The sequence below is a fragment of the Crocuta crocuta genome, unplaced genomic scaffold, assembly GCF_008692635.1.
Source record: "Crocuta crocuta isolate KB4526 unplaced genomic scaffold, BGI_CrCroc_1.0 scaffold213, whole genome shotgun sequence".
Taxonomy (NCBI): Eukaryota; Metazoa; Chordata; class Mammalia; order Carnivora; family Hyaenidae; genus Crocuta; species Crocuta crocuta.
Genome location: NW_027529442.1, coordinates 4067425 through 4094203, shown reverse-complemented (window position 1 = coordinate 4094203; position 26779 = coordinate 4067425). Strand labels below are relative to the sequence as shown.

At 40.8% G+C, this 26779-nt stretch overlaps 1 protein-coding gene across 2 annotated transcripts in view; it reads right to left on the bottom strand.

Annotated features, from left to right (window-relative positions):
- Positions 1-26779, bottom strand: part of SYNPR (synaptoporin) — a 303250-nt gene that overhangs the window by 38463 nt on the left and 238008 nt on the right. For both annotated transcript variants that reach the window (XM_077760248.1, XM_077760249.1), the window contains exon 4: positions 8576-8774. In XM_077760248.1, the coding sequence (XP_077616374.1) occupies positions 8576-8774 (199 nt within the window). The remainder of the gene's footprint in view (positions 1-8575; positions 8775-26779) is intronic.

The following is a 26779-nucleotide window of genomic DNA, read 5'->3' as shown; positions in this document are numbered from 1 at the left end:
ATAAACACCAACTACCGATAAAGCACAATCTAGACACCAGGGTAGATAATAGTATAAGGCTGATGATAATGATGGTTCGCATAATGAGCACCTGCTGTTCTTGTAAATGCTTTGCGCGTCCTAACTCATTTAATCTGACCAACAGTTTAAGAGATTAGGAACCGCTGTCATCTGTATTTCACAGGTGAAGACACAGAAACAGGGAGAGGTTCTGTAACTTGTCCAAAGTCACACAGATGACTGCTGGTACCAAGATTTGGGCCCAGGCAGTCTGGGTAGAGAGCCTCAATTTTTAACCACTGGCCCCCTACTATCTTCCCATGACAGATCAAGGGTGATAGGAATAAAGTGAATAGCCTGAGGCCAGGACCTAGGTATTATGTTGCTATGTATCTCTGGTGCTGAGCACAGGGCCTGGGACCGACAAGAGCTTAAGCAGCCAAGATCCCTGCTCTTGAATGCAAGAAAGAGCTTTGTCTTGGAACCAAAAAAGGAAACACCACACGAACTTTAGTTTGATTGAAACACAAAACTGAACGTCAACAGTGTCTAAGGGTAGTCCAAGGAAAAACAGAATGAATTATTTTTTTTAAAAGTTGCACACGGCTGTTAATTGAGTTGTGAAATATCCTTGCCTCCTTCCTTCCCAACTTTATATCACTTTGGGAGTCTCACGAAATCACTTGTACTCCTGAGTTTCAACTAGTGCCCTGAGCTATGTGGAAACATTCAGACTGGCTTAAATTCCATAGTTAGAGATGGAGTCAGGAACAGTATGGAAGAAAGCTCTTCAAGTCTTCAGGGGAAATCGAAGAGTTAGTTTACAGGTTAACATCTAAAATTGGTTCAAGAATTGCATATGGTACCATTTTCCTCTGTAGTTTGGCAACTAGATCAGAAAGCAGAGCTTTGGAGAGAAAGGCTACAACACCGAGATACTCAGACTGTGTGTGTGTGTGCGTGAGTTGGTGGTAGCTACAAGAGGGAACACAAAACAGAGAGCGTGAGAGTAAACGACAGCCAGCGGTAAGACCCGTACACCACGAGGAATGAACACAGTAGAGGTAGATTCAGACCAAAGTGAAGCAACTTCTGAGCAGAGGCCAGAAAAGACCTCAATTGCCTCTGGGGTAAGTCTCTTCAGCTTCCTCAACCTCAGTTTCTGCATCTCAAGGATGGGAATTTAAATATCAAACTTGAAAGCTTAGTTTAAGGATTTAAAGAGAAGGGGTCCCTTGGCGATTCAGTCGGTCAAGCACCTGACTCTGAGGCTCAGCTCATGATCTTGTGGTTTATGAACTCAAACCCTGTATTGAGCTTGTTCCCATCAGCTTAGAGCCTGCTTCAGATCCTCTGTCCCCCGCCCCCCTGCTCATGTTCTCTTTCTCTCAAAAAGAAATACAGGAGAAAAGAAAAAGCATTTAAGAAAGTTTTAACAGGAAAGACACACTTGGGGCTTTACCACGTTTCCCCCAGGTCCCCATTTTTCTAACTGAAAGATGAGTTCCCTGGAGTGAGAGAAAATCTGACAGAAACAGTTAGAGCTCAGACAGACATCCTAAAGTAGCCCTCTGAATCCGCAGCCCTGACACAGGAAGAAACGCGCTCTGAGCTCCTAAGGAATCACACTAATTCCATCCGGTGCTCACTGCCTTTATAAAGCCTATTGGACTACGTTTAACTAGTTAATTGGAGAAACATGGCATCAAATACAGTGGGAATTAACCTTCGTTTAAATTAAGAATTTGCTAATCATAAGAAGCTGGAAAAGAGCTGAGGCTAAAATCTGATAAAATGTGGAGATGGTGTGCTGGGAACATTTTAAATGGATTACTTTATTTCCCTTCCTCTGTGGTACAATTCTGGAAAAATATATTGATGCAAAACGTGTAGTAGTTTGGATAAAGGTTCACCTAAGGTTAGGTCCACACGTTACTTTCGTAACGTCCACACTTTAAAAAAAAATTTTTTTTAAAACGTTTTTATTTATTTCTGAGAGAGAGAGAGAGAGAGAGAGACAGCATGAGCAGGGAGGGTCAGAGAGAGAGGGAGACACAGAATCCGAAGCAGGCTCCAGGCTCTGAGCTAGCTGTCAGCACAGAGCCTGACACGGGGCTCGAATCCATGAACCGCAGGATCATGACTCGAACTGAAGCCGGACGCTTAACCGACTGAGCCACCCAGGCACCCCATGTCCACACTTCTTGTCTCTAAGAGTGGGGAGCACACACACACACCCACATCACCAGCCAGAGTGTCAGATTCTGGTAGGTGTGCCTTTGACACACAAGATACATACTTTGTGGGCTTCAAATAATGTCATTCTTTTTAGCATCAAATACATTATACCTGGGGCAGAACTTCAAACACAGTCTCTAATCATCCTCTCACCAAGCTCGAGATGTTCTGGAATTGGCTTGACTATCAGCCAAGCCCACGTGGGGAGGGCGTGCCCTGGTCCATGGGCCGAGGTACACCTGCTCTCGGTTACCAAAGTAGCTCAGTTCTAGGAGAGTCATAATTATTAAATCGTTTTTCCCACCAGACTGGATGCTCTAAAGTCACCCCTATATACACGTTGCTTGGCCTGTGGAAGACAGTTACTACCTATTAAAAGGCAGTACACAGACAAGAAGTAGAATTGACAAGATAAGAGAAGATGAAGGAGGGAGAGAGGTTTCTGAGCTCCAAGGCTGCAGTTCTGATTTCCATCTTGGATCACAGCTAATTAAGATGTAGTTGGGAGGAACAAGCATTCAAGTCTCAGAGCACCAGTACTTTGTCTGCCTCCTTTTGTTCTCTTACCAATGGCCTTAGCCCACACTTGAAAACAGGGAGCCTTATTTTGTTTGGGGGGTTAAAAATCCACCTTCTAGTCATCTGATGGAGTGGGGTCACAGGAACAGAAAGGTGAAGTAGGTGGCTCCACCTAGCAGCTGTGGTCTTAGAAGAACTCATGAGTCAAGCTCTATCCTTGGGGGGACTGGAGAGACAGAAGAGAGAGTGTGGGTTAGAGGCACTGAGCAAAGAAGAGTTGGGAGGCCTGCTGACAGTTAAGGGAAGCTGCCTGCAGTTTCCATTTATGGGGCTAAGGTCCTACCCAGTAGTGGGTGGGGAGAATGACTAAAATTAATGGGAATAGGGGCACCTGGGTGGTTCAGTTGGTTAAGCNGCTTGTGCTCTGTCTGTCTCTCTCTCAAAAATAAAAACATTTGAAACATTAATGGCAATAATAGTGATGCCATTAATTTATCACTTACTGTGAGCCTTTCCCTGTGCAAAGTGCCTAGTAGGCATTAACTCCTCCTTTCCTTTCAGCAGCCCTGTGATGTGGGTTATTATTAGCTTCTTCCTACAGATGAAGCAACAGGCTTCCAACTGTTAAATAATAGGCCATACAGAGGGGTTAAAATCCAGGACTCTGGTGCTTGGCCATTACCCATAAGATCATTGGACTGAGTCTCAGTATTCTTCTGCCATTAACTACTCTAACTTTCTAATCTCCCAGGGACACATCTTCCAATGCTTAGTGCTCAGTAAAGAGGTAGTAAATTGAATCTGTAGAATGGGGCTGATTCTAATTGCTCTACTTCTCTCTCAGGGTGGTTCTGAGGCTACATGAGAAAATATTTGGAAGGCATTGAACATAAAACAAATGTGAGCCATGACACCACCACTCTGTGCCTGCAATGGGTAAACACTGCTAGTCCCATAAACTGCCTTCGGTCAACATTTATGGGAAAAGCAGAGCTTGAATCATGCAGCTTTTTCGTTTTCCACAAAATCTTAAGATGGATATTGATTCTCCTAAATTCCTAGAATAGTTACTTTAAACCAACCCTCTTGTCACAAGGATTCACCAAAATGGGGGATAGTGTTTATTATATACTCTTTCTTAGAGCACTCTGACAGCCCTGTAAGGTTTTTTTCTTTTAAACCTACTTTGCATTAATATGAAAAAAAATCTTAAGCCTCACAGTGTCACTATTTGACATGAGATCTGAAAATGATTCAGAACATCCTGCCACAGAAATCCAGGCAGGAGATTGGCTTTAAAACTGTACTCTAAGGAACATGACAAATGATCTAACCAGATATGACATTTCAATTCACAATCACACCCCCATTCAGGTAGCACTTTCTGCTTTCTAACTGCTATTTATTCATCTGTGCAAGGAGGCACGCACTGTAGTGATGTCCAGTAGCTGGTTGATTCTTCTGGCCTGATTTTCTTGCTATTGTGTCATTCAGCATCATTAACAATTACGTTACTTCTAAAGGCATTCATATTTTCTTTTTCACTTATAGGTGTACCATCCTGTCAAGCATATTCAGTAGAAAAAGATACCTAAAAAAATAGCCATTGGTAAGCATGGCCCTAGCCTGTCTGAAATTGCTCACAACTGCTTGCAAATGTATCGGAATCAGTCCTGGTCATCTTTGATTTATAACACCCCCTGATCCTGGACAGTTTTTAAAGTTTGTTTTCTATCACTGACATCTTCCATGTGCAACAGAGATAAACAGTGGCCAAGCAGAACCCTCCAGTTATTCTAGCATCTAGAGAGTTATAGCAGTCATTCCAGGACTCCAAATAGATTTCAAAGGCAAATAAAAAGCCATGATGGCATCAAATGAGTAGAAAAGTCTAGGCGTTGTAGGGTTTGGTTTCTCTGTATCCAGAATAAGACAGTATAGGAGTTGTCCAGGTGTATCAGCCAGTTGGTCTTTCCTGCCCCCACCCCTCTGACTTGGCAGCACAATGCCTGTCAGGATTGTGGACCCTCTTGCCTGGTGATTATGAATTCGGATGCTGGATTTGGAGACCTGGGTTCAAACTCTCTACCCTCTATTAGGGATGTGACCTGGGAGAGTCAGGTAACCTCTCCGAGCCTCCCTTTCCTCATCTTTACATGTGAATAATAACATAAACTAGGGCTGTTGTGACTCTTAGCGTCACACTTAGTAGAAATTCAATCAATACCAGTAGATATTATTGCGGTTCTTATTACCAACATCATTACCAACCTCATCACTTTCCTATACATTGATCTTATCTATGCACGATGTGTTATATCATGTCCTACAGGACTACAGAGATGGGGCATTGCTGATTTGTAGATGTGAGCTAGCTTAAAAGGATCCCTGACTTCTTTAAACTGCTTGAGTTAGTTCATATCACTGGAACATGGTAGCTTTGTTGTTTCGTATGACAAGTTTGACTTGGAGAACTACAGAATGAAGGAAATCACGTGTGTTTTGTCAAAAACAAAGCGACAACAAAAAGAAGAATCGATGGTAACAGGATCTGAGATGACCAAGTAATGAGCAGTAGCCATCTTTCTGAATAAATAGGATGGACTTGAAATGTGTACCCTTATTGTTAACATAGCATTTGAAAGTCTCCTTAGGTTTGAACCACCTTCTTGAGATCTTGTTCACAGTGTGGATTTTCTGTACCCTGCTAACTCACAATTAGGGGTGGGTTTAATAGCCCACTCTCCCTCCCCAAGTTGTGGCCTCGTCGTGGTGGGGTCAGAATTGATATGCTGTGCCATTTGCAGTTGCACTGGCTTCATGCTGATCTCCATGTTCATTCTGCCTCTGTGACTCTTAGGACTCAGGCTCATTTTTAAATTAACTTTCATCTGGTAAGTAATGAGCACATCAGTTTTTTAATATCACAGGAGTTTCATCTAGGAGCCTTTCCTTTTTTATTACTAGAATGATCTCCCCTGCCCCTTCCCTCCTTCCACGATGTAATAAAACAGAACCTACCCAGTGTAGTACACATTTCAGGATTTCATTATATCCTGCTTGATGGCAGAGACTATTTACACAGAGATGAAGTAGCATGCCTTCACAAGATTATTTCATATGAGGAGAATGTGGTTTTATATAACAAAATAGATCTTTTCCCACTTTGTGAGCAAACTAGCTGAGTCAACATGTTCTCTTAGGAAATCAGGACATTTCCTCTGACTTTAGAATTCTGTAACAGGGTCTACATGTATGTACTCAGGCATAGATGCATGCACGTTGGTTCTGTGGTACATATACAGCAACCTCTTTCATGTATCTATCTGCACATCAGGTGAGAGATAAGCCCATTAGGTGGCTCTCTTAAAGGTATTTTATTTATTTGTTTATTTAAATTTTTTTTTAACATTTTAATTTATTTTTGGGAGACAGAGAGTGAGAGGGGGAAGGGCAGAGAGAGAGGGAGACACAGAATCTGAAGCAGGCTCCAGGCTCCGAGCAGTCAGCACAGAGCCCGATGCAGGGCTTGAACCCATGAACTGTGAGATCATAACCTGAACCAAAGTCAGATGCTGAACCGAATGAGACACTCAGGTCCCCCTCTCTGAAAGGTATTCTAAAACCATTAAGACCATTAGCTCCAATTTGGGAGGGAAAAAAAAGGACACCTGTTCAAAGATTCAAGTTCTGAGCATGGCTCTTCTTTTTCCATGATAACATATTAAAGTGCTACAAATTTGAATTTTGGAAGGGCCCTTTCAAACTGAATCCCAAAGCTCTGCAAACAGGGATCACACCCAGTTATCCTTCAAAATGTGCTTCGATATCTGTAAAATTTATTTCACTCACATAATCCCTAAAAAAAATTTGAAAAATTATGTTTCCACTTGTATACAGTTGACACCTAATTTTGTTTTTATTAAAAATCTAAATAGTTCTTGGGGAATCTAGATGGCTTAGTAGGTTAAGCTTCTGACTCTTGATTTCAGCTTGGGTTATGATCTAATGGCTTGTGGGATCGAGCTCCATGTCAGGCTCTGCGCTGACAGTGTGGAGCCTGCTTGGGATTCTTTCTCTCTCTGCTCCTCCCCACCCAATCTCAAAATAAGTAAACAACAACAACAAAAAAATCTAAGTAGTTGAAAGAACACAATTTCTGTCAATAAATATTTTTATTTTAAAACATCCCCATTGTATCCATTTTTAAATGAATCCAATGGAGTAGTTATTCAATAATCTCTATCTTCCATTAAAAAGTGATGAAAAGGTTCCTCTTTAGCAGTTGGAAATTTTACATGTTCTTTTTGTTCACTATGAATATGTATATCCATTGTACTTCCATCATAGAATTATAACCTAATACAGCATTTTTTATACTAGAAACTATTTTATGAATCACCCTATTATATGTGTGAATATATATGTGCATAAGTTTAAATAACATTTTACCCATGACCCTAATGCTCTAAAAATTTATTTGGGGTTGGGTGATATTATTAATAAATATTGTTAATGCACAATTGTCTCAAACAACATAAATATATTATACATTTTAATAAATATTATATTTTAAAAGTAAAAATTTTATTAGAAATGTGTGGGGCTGGGTTTTTTTCCCCAATTACTATATATATATTTTTGCAGGAGGACAACATATTATTTCTAGAATGGGCTATGATTCAGCCAAAATTCTCTTCCCACTTTTCATTTTATAGATGTTCTGAGAAAGCTTTCTCACATAAGTGAGTAGATGAGAATGGATGGAGTTTGGTTATAGCATTGCCATTAATTTCTTTAAATTCCTTCTGACTTATATGTCCTGATCATATAGTGATCTGTCATCGAAAATTATTTTTTAATGGTCTACCAGCTGATGAGTAGATTAGGATTTTCAATTTTACTGAAATAAAAAATTTGGTAACCTCCTTATATGCAAAAGAGTGCACTACCCAGGCATTAGAATCACTCACTTTCATCAACTCCAACACCAATATTTCAAATGGTTCCTTTTTAATTAGCACCTGAAAGGTTTGCCTCCTAGCAATGTCTGTGTGGTGATACCTGGGATGGAAAAGAAGGATCATTTTCTTTTATAAAATGGAAATAGGTAATTAAGAAAGAAGATAGCAAGGTATTTTCACATGCAGAGCATTCTCAGGTAAATTTTAGGCAAATGTATATGTGAAGGTTGAGAAACTGAAAATTTATTTCCTTAACAATGATCTCGGCCCCTGTGCCCCTTCGAGAGTTTTGGTGCTCCTATAGGTGTGTGTGTGACCCCATCTGGGTATTCGGGGCTGTACTGGACTCACCCACGTCCTTGGACCAGTGAATAAGGAAACAGAAAGTGGGAGGAGGGTCGGTGGTGGAAAGAGAGAGAGACTGAGAGAGACTGGTGTGTGTGGGGTGTTCAGAGATGGAAACTTCTATGCCTGGTCTTTGATATACGAACAGAACAATGCATTTCAAATAAGCACAGGTCACACAGTCTGCATAACCAGTGAGGAAAATGGCTGACTGGCTCCAGAATGCTGGAATTATAAATAAACCTGCAGCAAGCCTCACGCAACTTCCTTTGATCTCATGACATTGCCAACCATTTATTTCAGAGGTTTGGAGTAAGTTCCGTGCTACTTCTCCAATTCAGGGGCACAAAGGAATGGCCCACATCAGGCTTCTGTTTCAGATCCAAGAGATGTGGATGAAAATGAATGTGATTTAAAAAAAAAAAACTACCCACCTGGAGGGTTGCGTAACTCCAGAGCCCTTCAAGCCGTGGGAAAGAAAGAGTTCTATCAAGAAATAAGCCACTTACAATGAGCGGGCCCCGGTTGTTCTCTCGGTACTTGTTCTGGAAGAAAATGTAAACGACGGTGGCAGCCAGGGAGTAGAGGAAGGCGAAGACAGCGACCGTGACGAAGAACTCAGCGGAAGATGAGGAGTCACCAGTCAGTGCCAGCTTCTGCCGCTCCTTCCCTTCGCAGGTGGGCACCTCAAACGTCACCTGGTGTAACCTAAAGCGCCAGATGAAGGAGACTCTTTACAATGCGATGGAGACCAAGTGGGGGGCCGGGTGTCTACATGTTCTAAAGCAAAGCAGGGGTGATTGGCTAGTTTTACGGCATGCTTCTATGAGAAGTTCATTAAAGAAATTGAGGTTACCTCAGTTTGGAAGGTACCTCATAATGGAAGAAATGTTGCAGGTAAACCTCATTCCACTAGGTTTCCCAATGGGTAGTCACTCAAGACAGAGGGGAAGAGGGGAGGGAGAGGGAACCCGAAATGATGATAAATTACATTATATGACGTCCTCCCGCTCAGATTCCCCAGTGCTTTCTCATTGTGCTTGGACTCAAACCCAAACTCCTTAACATGACCCACCAGGTCTTACATCAGGTCCTAATGGCACAGTCCTGGCTTGTGGTCATTTCATTGACTGTTCCCTTTTCCTCACTCTGTCCCCTGACTCTTTCCATGGCTGACTCCCTCTTGGTATTCCTGTGTCTGCTCAAAAGTCATCTTCTGGGAGAGCCTTTTCTTGACCAGTAAGCTAAGATAGCTCCTTTCCCATAGACATTTTCTATCCCATTGCCTTGGTTAAGATCATTCATAGCACTCATCACTAGCTACATTGTCATGGTGATGTATTTAATTACTTGATTTTTTTTTTTTGGTCTTCACTGCCCTTTCCATGGTGATGGAATTTTGATTTTCTTCTTTGTGTATCCTGAATGCCTGACACTTGTTAGGCTTTCAGTATATAGGACTTGGATAAATGAATGAACATTCTTGATTCTGTAAAATGACAGGTCAATACTAATTTGATTGAGCTTTTAGATCTTCGATTTTAGAGACTAAGTTCTATCAGGAAAGGTTTCAGGCTCAATACATTACCTAATAGAGAAAAATAAGGTTTGGGGGGTAATACATTCTGCTTAGTAAACGACACCTTGGGGAAACATGTTCTCTCCAGTACAGTAGCTCATGTTGTGAACCAGATGGTAAACTATAATTTACAATGGGAGCCAAAATTATGCTTCATAGGAAATGACTAAATTATTCTTTGAGTTTTAGGGAGGCACTTGGAAATAGCCATAGCAATGATATCAACAAAGTACCACTTGGAAAATGATCTACGCAAGTAACAATAATGATAAAACCATCAATGAACCTGGTAATTTCCCAATTTAGGCTTAGAAAGCATTTTTTCTGATGAAGCAAAACGTGATGCCTTTAAAACAGATTTGTTGTGTCCATTCTCTTACACTTTAGATACTAATAAAATGATAAAATAGTAATGACAATAGCAAACTAACACTGGAAGATTTCTTATGTGTCAGATATTGTGTTTTATGCTCATTATTTAACTGAATGCCCAATGGCAACCCTATGACATAGGCACTTTATTGCCCCCTCCCCTTTACAGAATGAGAAATGGGCTTAGACTAAGTTACTTATCCTAAGCCACATGGCTAGCAAATTGGGCAGGCATTTAAATCTGTGCCTGAGTCGGGAGCTTGAAGCTCATGGGCCACTAGCATCACAATCGCTAGAGGCCTTGCTACAAACATACATTCCAGGGCCTTGTGCTAGACCTGGTGAACCAGAATCTCTAGGGATGTAGCTCTGTTGACAGCTAATGCAGGGAAGTCCCGTACCCCAGCTCCTTATTTCTCAGGAACCTTGTCTTTTCTATTTATTGCCTGACTTAAGAAAGAGCTATTTACACAGTGTACTTGATCCTGCTTCTATTTACTGAGGCTCCTCCTGTTTTTCTTCAACCAGAAAGGTGTTCTGCTTTACAGTACAATTCAGGGAAAGAGAAGCATTCATCATGGTCACATAGTGGAGTTCCTTTCCTCCTCTTGCCAGAGATATTAAAATATTTTCTCAGTGGTTTGGTCTGTGGGAATGCTGAAAAATGAAATAGATTTAAAAGGTAATGATGCCAATTATGCACATATAGGAGATTTTCAGGTAATGTACACCTTTTCCTCATTATTTTCTAATATGTCATTATTCAACAAATTTTTGGCAAGTAGCTACTAGTTCACACGATGGCTAGATGCTGGGGTCGAGTGAGGGGTGTAGGATGGCCCCTGCCTGTGTTGAACTTCAAGTTGAGAGAGAAAAGATAGGTTTCCTAAGAGGAGTCCGAGGCTAGCCTGCAGTGGGGTGGTCAAAATAAGAGTCCCTATGGAAGTGACTTTTAAGCTGCAGCTTGGAAAATGGATAGAAATTATCCATATAGAAAGTTAAGAATGAAAACACAATGAAATATGGCTATACATCCACCAGGGTGGCTATAATAAAAAAAAACAACGAGAAGACTGGAATAGCAAGTGTTGGCAAGATTGGGTAAGAATAACAAGATAAGATTGGAATAGCAAATTCTAATTAGACAGAATTGGAACTTTCATATATTGCTGGTGGAGATGTAAAATGGTACAGCCACTTTGGAAAAACAGTCTGGAAGCTTTTCAAATGGTTAAACATAGAGTTAGCATATGATCCAGCAATTCCACCTCTAGATACATACCCAGGAGAAATGGTAACATTTGTCTGCACAAAAACTTGTACAAGAATGTTCACAGCAGCACCATGCATAATAGCCAAAAACTGAAACCAACATAAATGTCTATCGATTGATGAATGGATAAATAAAATGTGGTATATTGATGCAATGGAGTATTATCTATTGATAAGGGATGGAGTGCTGATACACACTACAACACAGGTGAATCGTGAAAGCATTCTGCTAGGTGTCAGAATCCAGTCACAAAGGACCACACATTGTATGAAATGTTCAGAAAAGGCCAATCTATGGAAACAATGAAGAGGCTGCTATTTGGCTAGGGCTGAGGAGATGATGGGAGAATCCAGGATGATGGCTACATGATACAGGATTTCTTTCCTGGGTAATAAAAATGTTCTAGCATTCACTGTGGTGATGGATGCACAACTCTGTAAATATACTTAAAACCATCAAGTTGTACATTTTACGTGAATGAATTGTATAGTATGTGAATTATATCTCAATAAAGCTGTTAAAATACAGGTAACAAAGAACATGCACTGAGATCCTGCATAGGCCAGAAACATAGCACATGGGAAAAGATGAGATATCTTGGAAGACTGGAACATGGCAGGAAAAGGAAACGAGTGGTTTCAGATGAGATGGAGACGTCCTCAGGGGCCCTCACCGTGGGGGTATTGTGGGCCAGGTTATAGATTTGGGTCTTTATCTGAAGTCAGACATTGGAAAGACTTTGCTATAATGAGCTACGTGTAAAACAAAAATAGCAGGTAGGGCGATGTCACCTGCTGCAAACTATTTAGAGGTCTGCGCACTTGTTTTCCGGATGCCAAGATTGGCGATGCTTCTAGTATGCCATTTCCCTCAGCTGACACGCACAGACTGGGTCTGCAATGTTGGGGTGCGGTAGGGGAAGCAGGCAGCGGGAGAATAAAAGAACTGGGTGTTGGATTTCTTTCCTATGCAATCAGCTGAATATCATTTCCCCTATTGTTAACTTATTATGTTGATTTACAGTAAATGTTAATTGTGGTTATCTATACGAGGCACAGGCACACAGAAATCACTAACAAATCTGTTGTGCTTATTAACGCCAGTGATTTATAGCTTGGTATTTGGCCCACCAGTCACACTGGGGTGAAATCAAGGGAAAGAGGGGAAATGGAAATGCATTCTAAGCTAATGCCCCATCTGCAGGAGTAGGGATCATTTATAAAATAAGAACGAGCATGTCAGCTCAAAATAGTCTGATCATAATAATTCATATGACTGAACATTTTTAGTGCTATATGATGGTATATATTACTAAACACATATAACAGAGAGGTTCTTTTAAGCATCAGATAGATATATATGCATAAATATGTATGTTTTATTTTGGAAGAAGAGAGTTCATAGTCAGCAAGTGTTTAACAGCTGTAATAATTTTGGAAGCAAATATCGTTCATGTAGAATCTAAACAAGGGAAAAACTGTTCAGTACAGATAGAGTGTGTCAGTTGGCAGAGTCTGGAAGCCAATGGGACCACCTCTGATCTTGTGATGAACTTGTCAGGGAGCAATTGCTGAGCCTGCAAAAGGGACCAAATTCACTTGTGTTGACTTCAAATGTATAATTCCCTTCGGGCTTGGCCTCAGCCAGGGGGTAACTGAATTTCATTGGGTTTTACTGCATTGTGTCTACCAAAGAAAAGCATCCATGTTAGAGTAGATTAAAAAAAAAATTTTTACCAACGCATAAATAACACGTAAACATCTCCCTGCTGCTTCAATTACACTAAAGGGGCTGCTAGGCACCCACAGCTTTTAGTTCTGTTTGTGGGACCTGGAAAGATATTAAGCAAGTTGGCATTGCTTTATTAATGAAAATATATTTATAATAGCAACCACTGACATTTTTCAGCCTCCAGACATTGTGCTAGCTTCTTTACCAACATGATTCTCACCTAATGCTCATAACACCTTTCTTACTATGACCATTATGCACAGATGAGGAAACTGAGGCTTTGAATGTGCAGTGAGCTTGCCTGAGGCCATGTAGCTAGTTGAGGGGAGGGACGAGGCTCAAATGCAAGCCGATTAGGTGGAGACTACATTAGTAACTACTGTACATTTCTGCCACTCTTTCTCAGAAGCTACAGCATCCTTAGATTTCCAGCTGAATGTCTATAAAAATGACCAAGCCATCTCAGAGTGCCTAGGGGACTCAGTGGGTTGAGTGCCCAACTCTCGATTTTGGCTCTGGTCATGATCACAGTGTCGTGGGACTGAGGTCCGTGTAGGGCTCTGTGCTAACAGCTTGGTATTCTCTCTCTCCTCTCTGCCCCTCCCCTTCTCACACGAGGGTGCTCGTGTGTACATGCGCACGCTCTCTCTCTCCCTCTCTCTCTCTCAAAAAAAAAAAAAAAAAGACTAAACCATCTAATCTAATGGTAGGCATCTAGATAACTTATACTGAATAGGATCCTAATCCAATATTCATTGTTCTTCCTCCTTGATATGTGTGAATCCAGCATTGTACAAGTTACCCAGCAATGACAGAGTTGAATCCCTGCAGACCAATCAATAGGAAGTCATCAAAAGCTTCCCATTTTCTGTGGTGCCTAGATGGTCAGTAGGTTAAGCATCTGACTTTGGCTCAGGTCATGATTTTGCAGTTTGTTGAGTTCGAGCCGCGTGTTGGGCTCTGTGCTGCTGAGAGCGCAGAGCCTGGAGCCTGTTTCCAGTTCTGTGTCTCCCTCTTTCTGCCCCTCCCTCACTCATGCTCTGTCTCTCTCTTATTCTCTCAAAAATTAATAAACATTTAATTAAAAAAGGCTTTCCATTTTCCAAATTTTGGTCTGGGTTATTCTAACATTTGCTTCCGAAGCAAGCAGAGAGCAAACGAACTTGAATGCATCATGCACTGAAATTGTGATCATTGTAGGACCTGTGGTTCTTTACACAAAAGGAGGTATCAGTACAGGAAGACACAGAATCATGTGTATGCAGCACCGTACCATTAGGGGCATCTGGTAATAAGACTTTTGAAATTATTGACAATATCTTTCAGCTGCTGCAGAAGAAAACAGGACTAAAGCCCCTAATGACGTATCTGGGGGTGGCTCAGGGAAAGACAGTAATGACATGTCCCAGTGGTGGGGATCCCCCAGGAGCAAACGTGGGAAGCGTTAAGGGTGTTGGGGAGCAAACTGCTGTCACTGAATTTCTCATCACTGGGATTAAAGTGGCCAAGAGAAAATCAGAGGGCAACTGGCAAATTGTGGTGCTAAGCACGTTTTTCTTTACTTGATCATTTTCTACAGAACCCTGTTTCAATCCTTTTATCAGTTGATAAAGACTTTAATCCTCTTGTTCCATCTTTTTCTCTCTTTCCAATATAAAATATTGGCATCTGTCTGGCTTTAGATGGACTTTTCTTTCACTAGCCATATGTGTATGCATAATAAATGCATTTGTGTGTGCATGTATACACTCACACACACCACTACTTGCTTAGCCTATATGATTCACAGCATAAATCACCACAAAATCCTGGGAGTTTAGCAACATGTTCACACACTAGATCTCATTTTTTTTTCTCTCCAGGAAACTTCTCCATTCTATAGATGAGGAAGTTGGAGCTCCGTCATCTTGAAAGAATCATGAAGATCACCCAGTTGGCAAAGAGAAGAAGCAAACTTGGAAACCAGTGCTGACGTTTTTTGTTTTTTGTTTTTTTTACACTTATGATGCAAATTCCATCTCTAAGTTTTCCACACTACTGAATTCTCCATTATGCTCAAGTCCTTCAATCATTCAAGAGGGATGGTTTGAGCCCCATGGGCCAGTCATTGGAGAAGCTAAGCGATGAGTTGTGAAGCATGGGAATGGAGATTTTCTAGGAGGTTGAAAAGGACAAGTCCCTCTATCTACCATGTCCCTGGTTTTCTTACTGTACCTGAAGCCGGGCATGTGGCAATGCTATATTGGATAACGATAGCAATTCTACTACTACTACTACTGCTACTATTCGATGCCAATGGCCAATGACATTTATTACTAGGCCAGGCACTGTGCCAAATGCTTTCATATTGTATCTCACTTGGACCTTCAAACTTGATGAAGTGGGTCCTATTTCCCTTATTTTAGTGGCGAGGAAAGTGAGGGGAAGAGAGGTTAAGTGACTTGTTGTAGTAAGAGCCTTAAAACAGAGACTATCTGACCTCAAAGCTCTTACTCTTGAGCTCTTACATGAAAAAAAAAAAAGTGCTATTAATTTTTCTTTATCTATCACATATCTACTGACTTCTTGCACAATTGCTGGATTTTCTGATTGCCTTCCTGTGGCCGGCTTTCCCTTTTGCCGCTGTCAGTTGTTTTTCACCAGAAGAGTGCTCATGGGGTGAATGTATGGAGCCTGTAGCCTTTTGTTCCACTGCTCCCCTGGCTCATGGGTGATTTCAAACTGGTTCTAAGGAGTTGCATATTGGTTAGAGCACAGTTTTCCTTGATGCCACCAGCTCGTTTTGAGGCATATTTTTATGCTATGGTCAAAATCTGGGGAGAATGACTTCAAAGGTTGTAGGTATAAGATCTATTTGGGGTGGAAAGGGCAGAGAAGGTGGGAACAAGGTGGGGACTCAGAACGGTCTTGGGAAATATGTCATCTGCAGTGAGAACTGTGAGAAGGCTTCAGTACTTGGACTTAGGTTGCTGAAGTTGGAAACTTCAGCCTAAAGTTGAAGTTTGATGTTTTCAGCCTATAAAGGAGAAGGGATGGAGTTTGTCTGAGATGCATGACTTACTGACCGGAAGTATCAGTATATGCAGGATGCCTCTGGTGACTAAAAGGATCATTATCTATCAGACATCAAAGCAGGCAGAAATATAACACAATCCAGTTCACAAACATCTTAGGAGTGCCTCAGGGATTCTAGTGATGCTGTTTGTTCCTAGGAAGGTCAGTGGACCTGCACTCATGTCTGCTAGACCTAAGAGATCTCCAGCTTCCTTATTTTCAGGTAAATGGCATTTGTAGGCAGCCAGAATCATTTTCGAGACATTTTTGTCCTAACTTTAGTTGAATCAAAATCAGCCCCATCTCTTGCAACAACAGCATATATTCACTAAAAATGTTTTCTTAAAAGACAAAAACAAAGTGAAAGACAAAATGCTGTACTTCTGCTCTTCAACACAATAAGGGCATTTCTCCTTGATGTGATGATGTATTAAATGTATTAAGGTTTATTGTCTTCATATGAGGAACTTTCCATTTCTTTCTGTGCTCTCCACTTTACCATTAGAGAAGATAATTTTTTTGAAGGACAGTAATAATACATACTGAACAGAGGGAACTGAGCTAGACACTGGAAAATGCAATCAAGGTTACTGCAAACAAAACTCTTTTCTACACAATTTCTTTTGCTTGCACCCATGAGGACATGGCTAGAAAGTGACTGTCCCCCTCCCTACCCCCCGCAGCTTGTGGCTTTCATGTCCACATGCCAGAAAGATACTTATCCAATTTATTGGAAATGTATTATGCTAAGAAGGATCTTTTCAAATTTCATCCCCCTCCCCACAAGTTTGTGTTTATACAAACATTTTAAAATAGAAAGACTACAAGGTGATTAACAAGAAATGGACTGGTAGAGGTCACAGTATGTCCTCTACACAGAACTAAGAGAACTAAGAGAAGGAAATTCTATAAAACCCATTATAATGGCTTGCAAAGAGGCACTGCCATTCTCATGAAGCTATGATTTATTAATTTTAGTTTCTTCAAATAGAATTTGAGTCATAGAGGACTCAGACTGCCTCTACATTGTCAAATTAAAATAGATAATGAGGTCATTATCTGTATATTGCAGAGAAAATCCTTTTTTCCTATCTTGTTTGCCTTTCTTGAACTGTGGTACTGTACTCAAGTGAATTATGAAACAAAAATAGTTCCACAGTTTTCTTTTTTAAACTTAAATGTCCACATAACTGTCTCACTGTCCATTTTCTTTGGTTGATATAGAAATTCTTTATGAATAAACAATGTAAAGGATTTGACCAAAAGATAATTATAACATTAATAAACACACACAGGTAGCATGGGAGAGGGCAGCCGGAACCTGTCTGGTCTTACTTTTTGTTTAAATTTAGGTCAGATTGATTTGATTCATTAATTCTGTCAAAATATGCTACTTAAAATATTCAGTCAATATAGAAATGTTAATAGGAGGAAAGTATAAGTTCCTTCATAATTCTATCCTCAATATTAACAATTTACACTAATGAAAATTAAACAGAGTTTTTAACCTGCTGTTTATTACTTAATAGCATGGCTAATACATGGCTTTTCTTTAAAGGAAGATCTACCTTATTTTTAACAGTCATATGATATGAGCATTGGATAGATGAATTACAGGGCCAGAACTTTCTGTAGAGTTATGTTTTGCAGTTTCACAATAATTTTTTAAATGCTACCCCACTGGTGGACATTTTGCTTGTTTCCAATCTTTCTCTGTTAAAACAATGCCTTGAACATGGGTTTTTTTTTTCAATATTTGTATGATAACTTTCTTTGGATACATTTATACAAGTAGAAGTTCTGGGTAAATGAGTAGATTTGTTAAGGTTCTCTAGAGAAACAGAACTAATAAAGATATGTATTTTAAGGAATATAAGGAATTCATTTTAAAGGATTGGCTCATACATTGTGGGTCCTGGCAAGTATGAAATGCATAGGGCAAGCTGGTAGGCAAAGGATTCATGACAGTGTAGGATTCTAAACGTTGCCTAATCTCTGTCTTCCTCTCTCTCTGTCCCTCCCCTACTTGTGTTCATGCTCTCTCTGTATCAAATAAACAAATAAACATTATAAAAAATAAAAACAAAGTTTTTATTATAGAAAATATCAAATCTACATAAAGTGAAGACTATCATACCATCACTTCCATGTTTCTGTTCCCCACGATAAACCATCACGAACTCATGGCCAAACTTTTTGCATCTCAACTACCACCTGGTGCCTTCCACCATCACCTCTCTCCCACCAATGAATCATTTGGAAATGAATACCAGATATCATATAATTTCGCCTGTAAATATTCAGTATATATTTTTAAAAGGTCAAAATTATTAAAAATATAACCACAACACTATTAAATTGAAACCTTAAAATATAGTTAATTCTTGGGTGCCTGAGTGGCTTGGTCAGTTAAGTGTTGGACTTTGGCTCAGGTCATGATCTCATTGTTCATGGGTTTGGGCCCGCATCAGGCTCTGTGCTGACAGCTCAGACCATGGAGCCTGCTTCAGATTCTGTGTCTCCCTCTCTCTCTGCCCATCCTCTACTCACACGGTCTCTTTCTCTCACAAATAAATATTTTTTAAAAAGTAAAAAAAAATAGTTAATTTCTTTATATGATCAATTATCTGCCCAGTGTTCAAATTTTGTTTACGGTCTCATGGTTTATAGTTGATTTCTTTGAATCAGGACCCAGAGAAGTTAGTACATTGCATTTGGTTGCTATATCCCTCTGATCTCTTTCAACCTAGACTCTTCTTCCCTCTTTTTTTCCCTTTACAATATGTGCAATATGAATATGCAGAAGGAATCCAGCCCTGTAAAGCCCCCTCACTTCTGTTAAGCATCAGATTCAACTCCTATCTGGTTTGCACCTGTTTCAGGTGGGAGATGAGAGGAGATAGAAAGTCATGTGAACAAGAGTAGTGATTCCCAGCTTTTTAGAGTTTTTGGATCAGTACAACTCCTAGGAGAAATTTGGTACCAGAGGGAGCTATCAATTTTTTATTTAGCCAGCTAAGGACATTCAAAACAAAAATTAAAATTAAGAACAGTAATTATCATTTAATATCATCAAAATTTCATAAGGCAAAAGATCTATGAATACCCTAAGAGCAGAAGGGGAAATGTCTAGGATGAGAGCCAGTCACTTCAAATGGAAGAGCTCCCAGAGTCTAGAGCCTGCAGAATAAAATCTGAGAACTATTAAAAGTGAGAAAACAGATTTTAGGGCTTATCTGTGCACCATTTGTGTGTGTGTGTGTGTGTGTGTGTGTGTGTGTGTGTGTGTGTGTGATCTTAAGAAACACAGTTCTCTGGGTCTCCGTGTTCTCAAGTTTAAAATGAGGGGCTGATTGAAGGGCACTTAGGAGGTCTATGCATGAACTTCAGATAGCTTCATAATCATAAAAAATCATTTATTTGGGTCATGTTTCCTAACTTTATCAGATTCTTAATAGGTCTCCTAACTCCAAAAGGGTTAAGATTTATTAACCATGATTTTAATGACCTAGTGCTCTAAGTGGAAATAACAGCTGGGTTCTAAAGTTTCTGTTCAGGCTATTTCATGGCTCTACATTTTGTTCAACAGAGATAAAACTATTGACAGTTCTTCACCCTACCCATTATTTACCTCATCTACTCTTATATCTGGGGACAATGTGCAGAATATTCGAATACTACTCCATTCAATGAGATGTGACTTCCAATATACCCATAGCCCCAGCATACCTTCTATGGGACCCAATGGAGCACCACCTTTCTACCTATTTTTTCTCCAGATGGAAGGCAAGATGGAAGGCTTAGCTCCACCACCAGCTTTGTGACCTTAGACAAATCTTGTGAGGCTCAGCTAAGATAATGGAATACATTGTGTGTATGGTAGAGTTTGCATGTATTTAGCAACTACTGTCACTATTCTTAGGTGTGCAAAGAGCTTCCAAAGTCCAAAATTTAAGGTGTAGGTCTAATTACTAAAGTTGACTTTAAAAATCCAAAATGCTTTCAAAAACCAGATTTCAAAGGCCGGGAAACATGGCGTGTTCTGTTACTATTTTGCTTTGTCAAAAAACAACCTATCAAGCAGTTATTTGATCATCTGTTGCTGCTTGCTGTCATTTCATTCTGCACATAATAGCTGGCCTTGTTGAATGTTCAGGATAGGGAGCCTAGCAGAACCACTGGCAGGCAGGAAATTCAATATATCTGCCAGATTATAATGAGTAAACAGTAATTGCTTATACATATAGAACAAAATGCAATCTCCTTTAAACCACCAAAAAGCTATTGCCCTGTCAAGTGGCTATGGAATTGTAAATGTCCAAATCTTCAGTTATTAATATCAACATAAACACACAAATCCTTTTTGGAAAAAAAGATGTCTGAAGGCACAAGGCAACACTGTTCATTTTAGTTAACTAGAAACAGTTTGTTCAACCTATTTATCACCTCAGGATGGGAAAAAGTGCCTTTTATTATCAGCAAATATAATGTCACCCATGTTTCTGGTGCTTTGCCAGCAACCAGGGGATTAATCATACCACTTTCAAGCTGCAGTTGGAATATGACATGTAGGAATTCATTTTCTGCACCGCAACCAGAAATCTTTTAAAAACATAAATCAGAGCATGTCACTTCCCTGCATAAAGCTCTCCTCCAGTGCTTCCCCTTGCACTTGAAGCTATACCCAAACCCGTGACGGACCAAACCCACATGGACGCACATCACTCGCATCTTGCCCACTTGTTTGCCATCAGCATGCCATATTGCTTATTTCGCTTCCTAGCATTTCCTCCGCTCAAGTCCAGGGGCCTCTGAACTAAGTTCATCTTGCCTGCTATCCATTGCATCTCTTCATTCAGGTCTCAGCTGAAATGTGACCATCTCCGAGAGGCCTTCCCTGGTCATCTAATCTAAAGAGGGTGTTCCACTATCATTCTCTATCACATTATCCCATTTTACTGCTTTTATTTTCTTGGTGCTCTGATAATATAAATGGCTGAAGTTATCTGGCTTATCTGTATCTCTTCCACTAGAGTAAGTAGCATAAAGGCAAGGATCCTTTTTATTTTGTCTGCCTCTCTATAACTGAATGCTAGGTTGTATTTGGTTCAGGGTAGATACTCAAAAGGTATTTGTTAAATAAAGAAGAAAGGCAGGAGGGGAGGGAAGAAGAAAGGATGCTAAGAGCAAGGATAGATCTCATTGAATTCTTAGAACAGATATTTGTCTGGAAGCTGACCCTGCTCTTAACCTCACAGAATTGTAGAAAGAGATGCCTCCCTCAGCTGTTCTACCAGAGGAAACGAGGCCTCTAAGAGGTGAAGACATTTGATCAATGTCACACACTAAAAGAACCACAACTTTAGCTTTCTGCTTCTAGATCAGTGGACCTTCTACTACTCTGCAGTTCCCAGAGACTCTTCAGTGGCCCAGAGAGACCATGCTTGGAGGTTGGAAGAGCCATAGGATCTAAAAGTCAAAGATGGAAGCCAACTCTCAGGCTTCTGGGGGATGCTGGAGAAGCACAACAGAGCCTTCCCCTCCAGACCTTCTCAGGCTTTCTCATAGACCCTGTGATCTAAGTCATACCTTGCAGCTGTGTGCTGGCATTGCCCTAGTGTCAGGACCAGGCTTTAGTACCCATGCTCCCGGATGACATCTCGCTCACTCATTCATCCATCCACCATGTGCCAAGCACTGTGCTAGGGATTATGCCTATCAAAGTAAGCAATACAGAGATGGTTTCTGCTCCCAGGGTATTTATAGTAAGAAAAGGCAGATAACTGAGCAATCTATTTCTGTAAGTGGCAATGAGATTATGACTAAGGATAGTTAGGGGCTCTAAGCAAGTCTAGAGGACCAGAGAAGGCTTGTTGGCAGAGGGGACATTTAGATGAGGGTGAAGATGGTATGGTGGCTAGAGAGCTGGAAAAGTGAGGTTTTTCAGGCCTGGAGGTGAAAAACTGTCATTTGAGGAACTGTTTTCTGTTGTTATTGACAATAGTTAACAATAACACCTAGTAGGTATTGATCCCTGTCTCTGTGCTAGCCATTGCACTGTGTGCTTTACATGCTGTATTTCCTTTACTTTTTACCAGAGCCATGAGCCATTTAAAATTAATATCCCTATCCTACAGTTGAGGAGACAGGCTGAGCATACAGGAAGTCAGTCAACACAACTGGTCTGTCCAGAAGGATTCTCATTGCACAGTGGTTTGTTCTTCCTTTTGCCTCCCTGACAAATGCTTTATGCATCCCTAGAAGACTGGATGTTTCCTTAGCTCATCTATGTCAGTTCCATGTATGTCTGCAGAGGAAGGAGCCATGCAAATCTTTCAGAATGGCTGATGCAAGAAAAACTCATTTGTTAAAAATTAATTGGCTGAAAAAAATCAATTGGCCAAGTAATCAATTAACCTGAAACTGTGAAGGAGATTTTACCCCAGTTGTTTCACTACCATATCTTAAGTTGAAGCAGTTCCTCAATTTGAAGGCTGGTAAGAATGTAGCTGAGTGTGGTGTGTGTGTGTGTGTGTGTGTGTGTGTGTGTGTGTGTGTGGTAGAGGGCTTGCCCCAGTGCAGCTAATACATTGAAAATATTTTAGAAGAGAAAACTCTACCTTTCAGCAAAATCATTATTTGGAAAATTGGCTCTAGGGAAATGGTTTTCCTGCATATTTGGTTTTGGTGGGAATTAACGTTGGGACTCACAGGGCCACCCCACACTATTCCTGGAATAGGATTCTTAGGCAATGACTTGGTAACTTTGAAGCCAATGCCATCTTCTCCTTGCCTACAGAGATGAACCTAGGATTGAGAACAAGACTTAATCCTTCAAACTGTCCAGGAAAAGGGAAAAGATGGCTTCCTTCCCTCACCTGTTAGAGTCTACATACATGTTTGTGGTCTCTTCACATGTCAGCTCAACCCTTCCTGCTTACCCAAGTCAGTCTTCTTGACTTCTGTTTCTGGTAAATCACCCCAGTTTGAGGGAATCTTTAACATTTTTATTTATTTTGAGACAGAGAGAGAGAGCAGAAGTTGGGGAGTGGCAGAGAGAGGGAGAGAAAGAATCCCAAGCAGGCTCCACACTGTCATTGTAGAGCCTGATGCAGGGCTTGCACTCATGAACCATGAAATCATGACCTGAGCAGAAATCAAGAGTTGGATGGTTAACCAACTGAGCCACCCAGGTGCCCCAGTTTGTTACAATCTTAAATTAAAGGCAGTTCCATGCATGGTAGGGAAGGAATTGATTGGAAAGACTTTGAATTTTTTAATGAGGTCAGTGACAGCAATCTATTCATAGAAGGGTCAATAGGTCTTAAACAGAAATATGGTATTTAATCATTGGAAAGATCTCAAACAAAACAAAACAAAAATTTTAAAAAAACCTCCTATGAATATATTTTCTCTTTTTAAAATAAATGTTTATTCATTTTGAGATGGAGGGGGGAGGGGCAGAGAGAAGAGAGGGAATCTCAAGCAGGCTCCACACTCAGTGCAGAGCCTAACGCAGGGCTTAATCCCACAGCAGTGAGATCATGACCTGAGCTGAAATCAAGAGTCCTCACATGCTTAACTGACTGAGCCCCCCAGGCGTCCCCATTTTTCTTGATTCACACAATGTTTGACAGGAACAGAAACTCCATGTATCTTCCCCTCCTGATAATTAAAAATCAAGGTCTAAACTATGTGAACATAAGGCTACAAATAAGTCTTGCAAGGAATTTTATATCCGATATTTTTGTTTAGCATCCTAGAAATAATGTTTCTGAAAACTCTAGATCAGAACTCCTCAAACTATGGTTCAGAGACACTTGAGAATATCTGAAGAGTTCCTTGATTTTCAGGTTTGAGCATCATATCCAAACAGGATAAACTGTCATGTTTCATCTCCTGAGCTTAATAATTAAAGATAGGCATATTAAATCCTACTCCAGGATAAGGAGGCTAATACAGAAGAAAACATGTAGAGAAAGAGACCAAGAGATTCTAGTACCTTATTGTGTTCCTAGCACCCAACACAGGGCTGGGCACATTGCACGTGCTCAAAAGTATTTATTGATTCAATTGTCTTTAATTTAGCTGCTTTACAAGTGACTGGAGCATCTCAGATAGAAACAGTGGCCCATTTAATCCTTTATCTTGAATAGACATCAGCTGCAGCATATGCCCATTGCTGCATATCAAAGTTTGATAAAATCCATTTCTTCTTGTCTCTTTTATTTACCCTCCCTCTATGCTGCTACCTCGTACCTTTTCTCTAGCTTTTTATTTTCATTCCAAGTACCCTCTTGAGAAGGTAACTATTTTATATCAGGACACTGGATATGTTGCTGGACTCAAAAGCATGCTTTTCTGAAAGTATTTTTAACTTTGCATTTCTATGTTTAGCTTCTCTGGGCTCCTAAATCTTGGGAAAGAAATTTTACATTTGGCCAACCTATGCCAACATTCAGAGTCTGGATCTGGAGCCAAGGAACATGAACCAACGTGGATTAGGAGAATGAGTGAGAAGAGAAAGAGTTTTATAAAAGAAGGATTATAATTAGCAGAATTTTGTACTCAATAGATTTGGCTCTTTCAATAAAGGAAAAACTAACCTATTCAGATTTCCATCTGAAATCTATACAACTATTTCAGAATCCCACTCGCATAAAGATTCATGGCCTGTGATGACTCACTCAGGTCAGTAGAAAAGACTCATGCTTCCTGGTGTCTGCAGAGTGATTCCAAGAATAGATTATGGTACTGCATCTTTGGGCTGGTCAAGTTTTAGAAGAAGCCATGTTAAGAAGAGCTCACTTAGCTAGTCTCCTTTCCTTCCTCCACGTGCCATTAAAGGGGTTTCTTCTGAAAAAAAAAAAAAAATCTTCCTCCACATGGCTGGGTAAGATGATAGCCTCACCCCCATATCTTACCAGTTTGGTATCCCTGATCATAAGAGGCCAACTCCCCTCTTAGCGTCAATAGAAAAATCTGAATTAGGTCACCAGCCCATGTCAAAACCATAGTGACGCCAAAGGGATGGGTGCTTTAATTGGACAGGCTTCGGTCAAGTGCCTAGGGTGTGTGCTTGTGTGTGGGTGTGCACATGCTTGTGAGTGTGGGTGTGAGCATGCACATGTGTGAGTGTGTGTGTGAGTCTGTATGGCGTAAGAAGAGATGGCATTCCACATAAATGTCACTAAATGGCCTCTTCATCGAGAGAAAGGGTCCTAAGTACTAGAAAACGGAAACAATGCAAATCTACTGTATACGTCTCTTTCCTAGAAGATCACGTCTGTACTTCCCATTCCAAGTATGACACAGATGCCTGAAACATATTTGCTACATAAACAGAGCTACGTGCAATGTTATATATGCGTATCCCTAACAAGGACAACTCTGTTTATGTTACGGCCCCCTTCCACCTTCCTCTTTCCCCATCTTATCATGCACAAGCTCATTTCTTTTCCTGCACTTTTCTACTTAATCAATCTTAAAGTATTACTCGGGTATACTTCTTCCACGAAGGCTTCCCTGAGTACTACATGCCTCCTTATTATCCCCATCTCTGAGTTACTGGTGTCTTTGTTTCCTGTGGCTTGCCTTTCGTGAGGTGCGTGTAGTTTAGACCAGAGCCCTTTAATCAGACTGCTCACATTCATAAAATTTTTTTTTAATGTTTTATTTATTTTTAGGAGAGAGAGAGAGACAGCGTGAGCAGGGGAGGGTCAGAGAGAGAGGGAGTCACAGGCTGAAACAGGCTCCAGGCTCTGAGCTGGCAGTCAGCACAGAGCCCGACGCGGGGCTCGAACCCACAAACTGCGAGATCATGACCTAAGCGAAAGTCGGACGCTTAACCGACTAAGCCACCCAGGCGCCCCTGGACTGCTCACATTCAAATCTCCACCATTTACTCGCTTTGTCACCTGAGCAAACCTCTTAACTTCCTTGTCTGTAGAGGATGATAGTAATAGTATCTCCTTCACAGCATTGTTGCAAGGGTTAAATAATACGGTATCTGTAAAAGACATAGCATTGTGCCTGGTACAGATTAAGTGCTCAGTAAATACTGACTTTTGTTATACTTGATGGTATAAGCAGCTGTGCTCCTGTAGCAGACATGGGTGATGCCCTGCACCATATTTCCTATGCCTGCCTGACGTAGGCAACTGTTGCCGATGTTGATAAACCTTCCACCTTACCTAATTCTCTCTGTCTGAGGGCCTTCCTGGCCCAAGGAAGCCTTCTCTGCTGCAAGTAGGCACAGCTGGAGGTGTGTGGGAATTAACCCTCTTGGATGCAGCAGTCAAACACTGGGGGATAAAAATCAATGGGTAATGCCACAGCCTCCCCCCATCTGGTCTTAGGATTCTTGGGTATGTTCGCGCAGTTTCTCAGAGGATCTCTGGCAGGACTGAGCCTCAGTTCCCCACAGTGGCTTGCTTGCCGCCTACCTCCTTCTCCTTCTCTCTTCTCTTTCTTCTCCTCCTCCTCATCTTCCTCCTCCTCCCTCTTTTTCTGTTTCTCTTTTCAGCATTTCTCTATTTGGTCTCACTTTGCCCACTACTTTGCTTGTGCCTCCTGGGATCACCTTATACATATGTTCCCTGTGCCAACTCTTTGTCTTAGGTCTGCCTTGGGGGGAGTTCAAATTAAGAGAGGTCCCAATAGTCTCCGTTGTGAAAGTCATTTCTTGGGATACATTTATTTAAA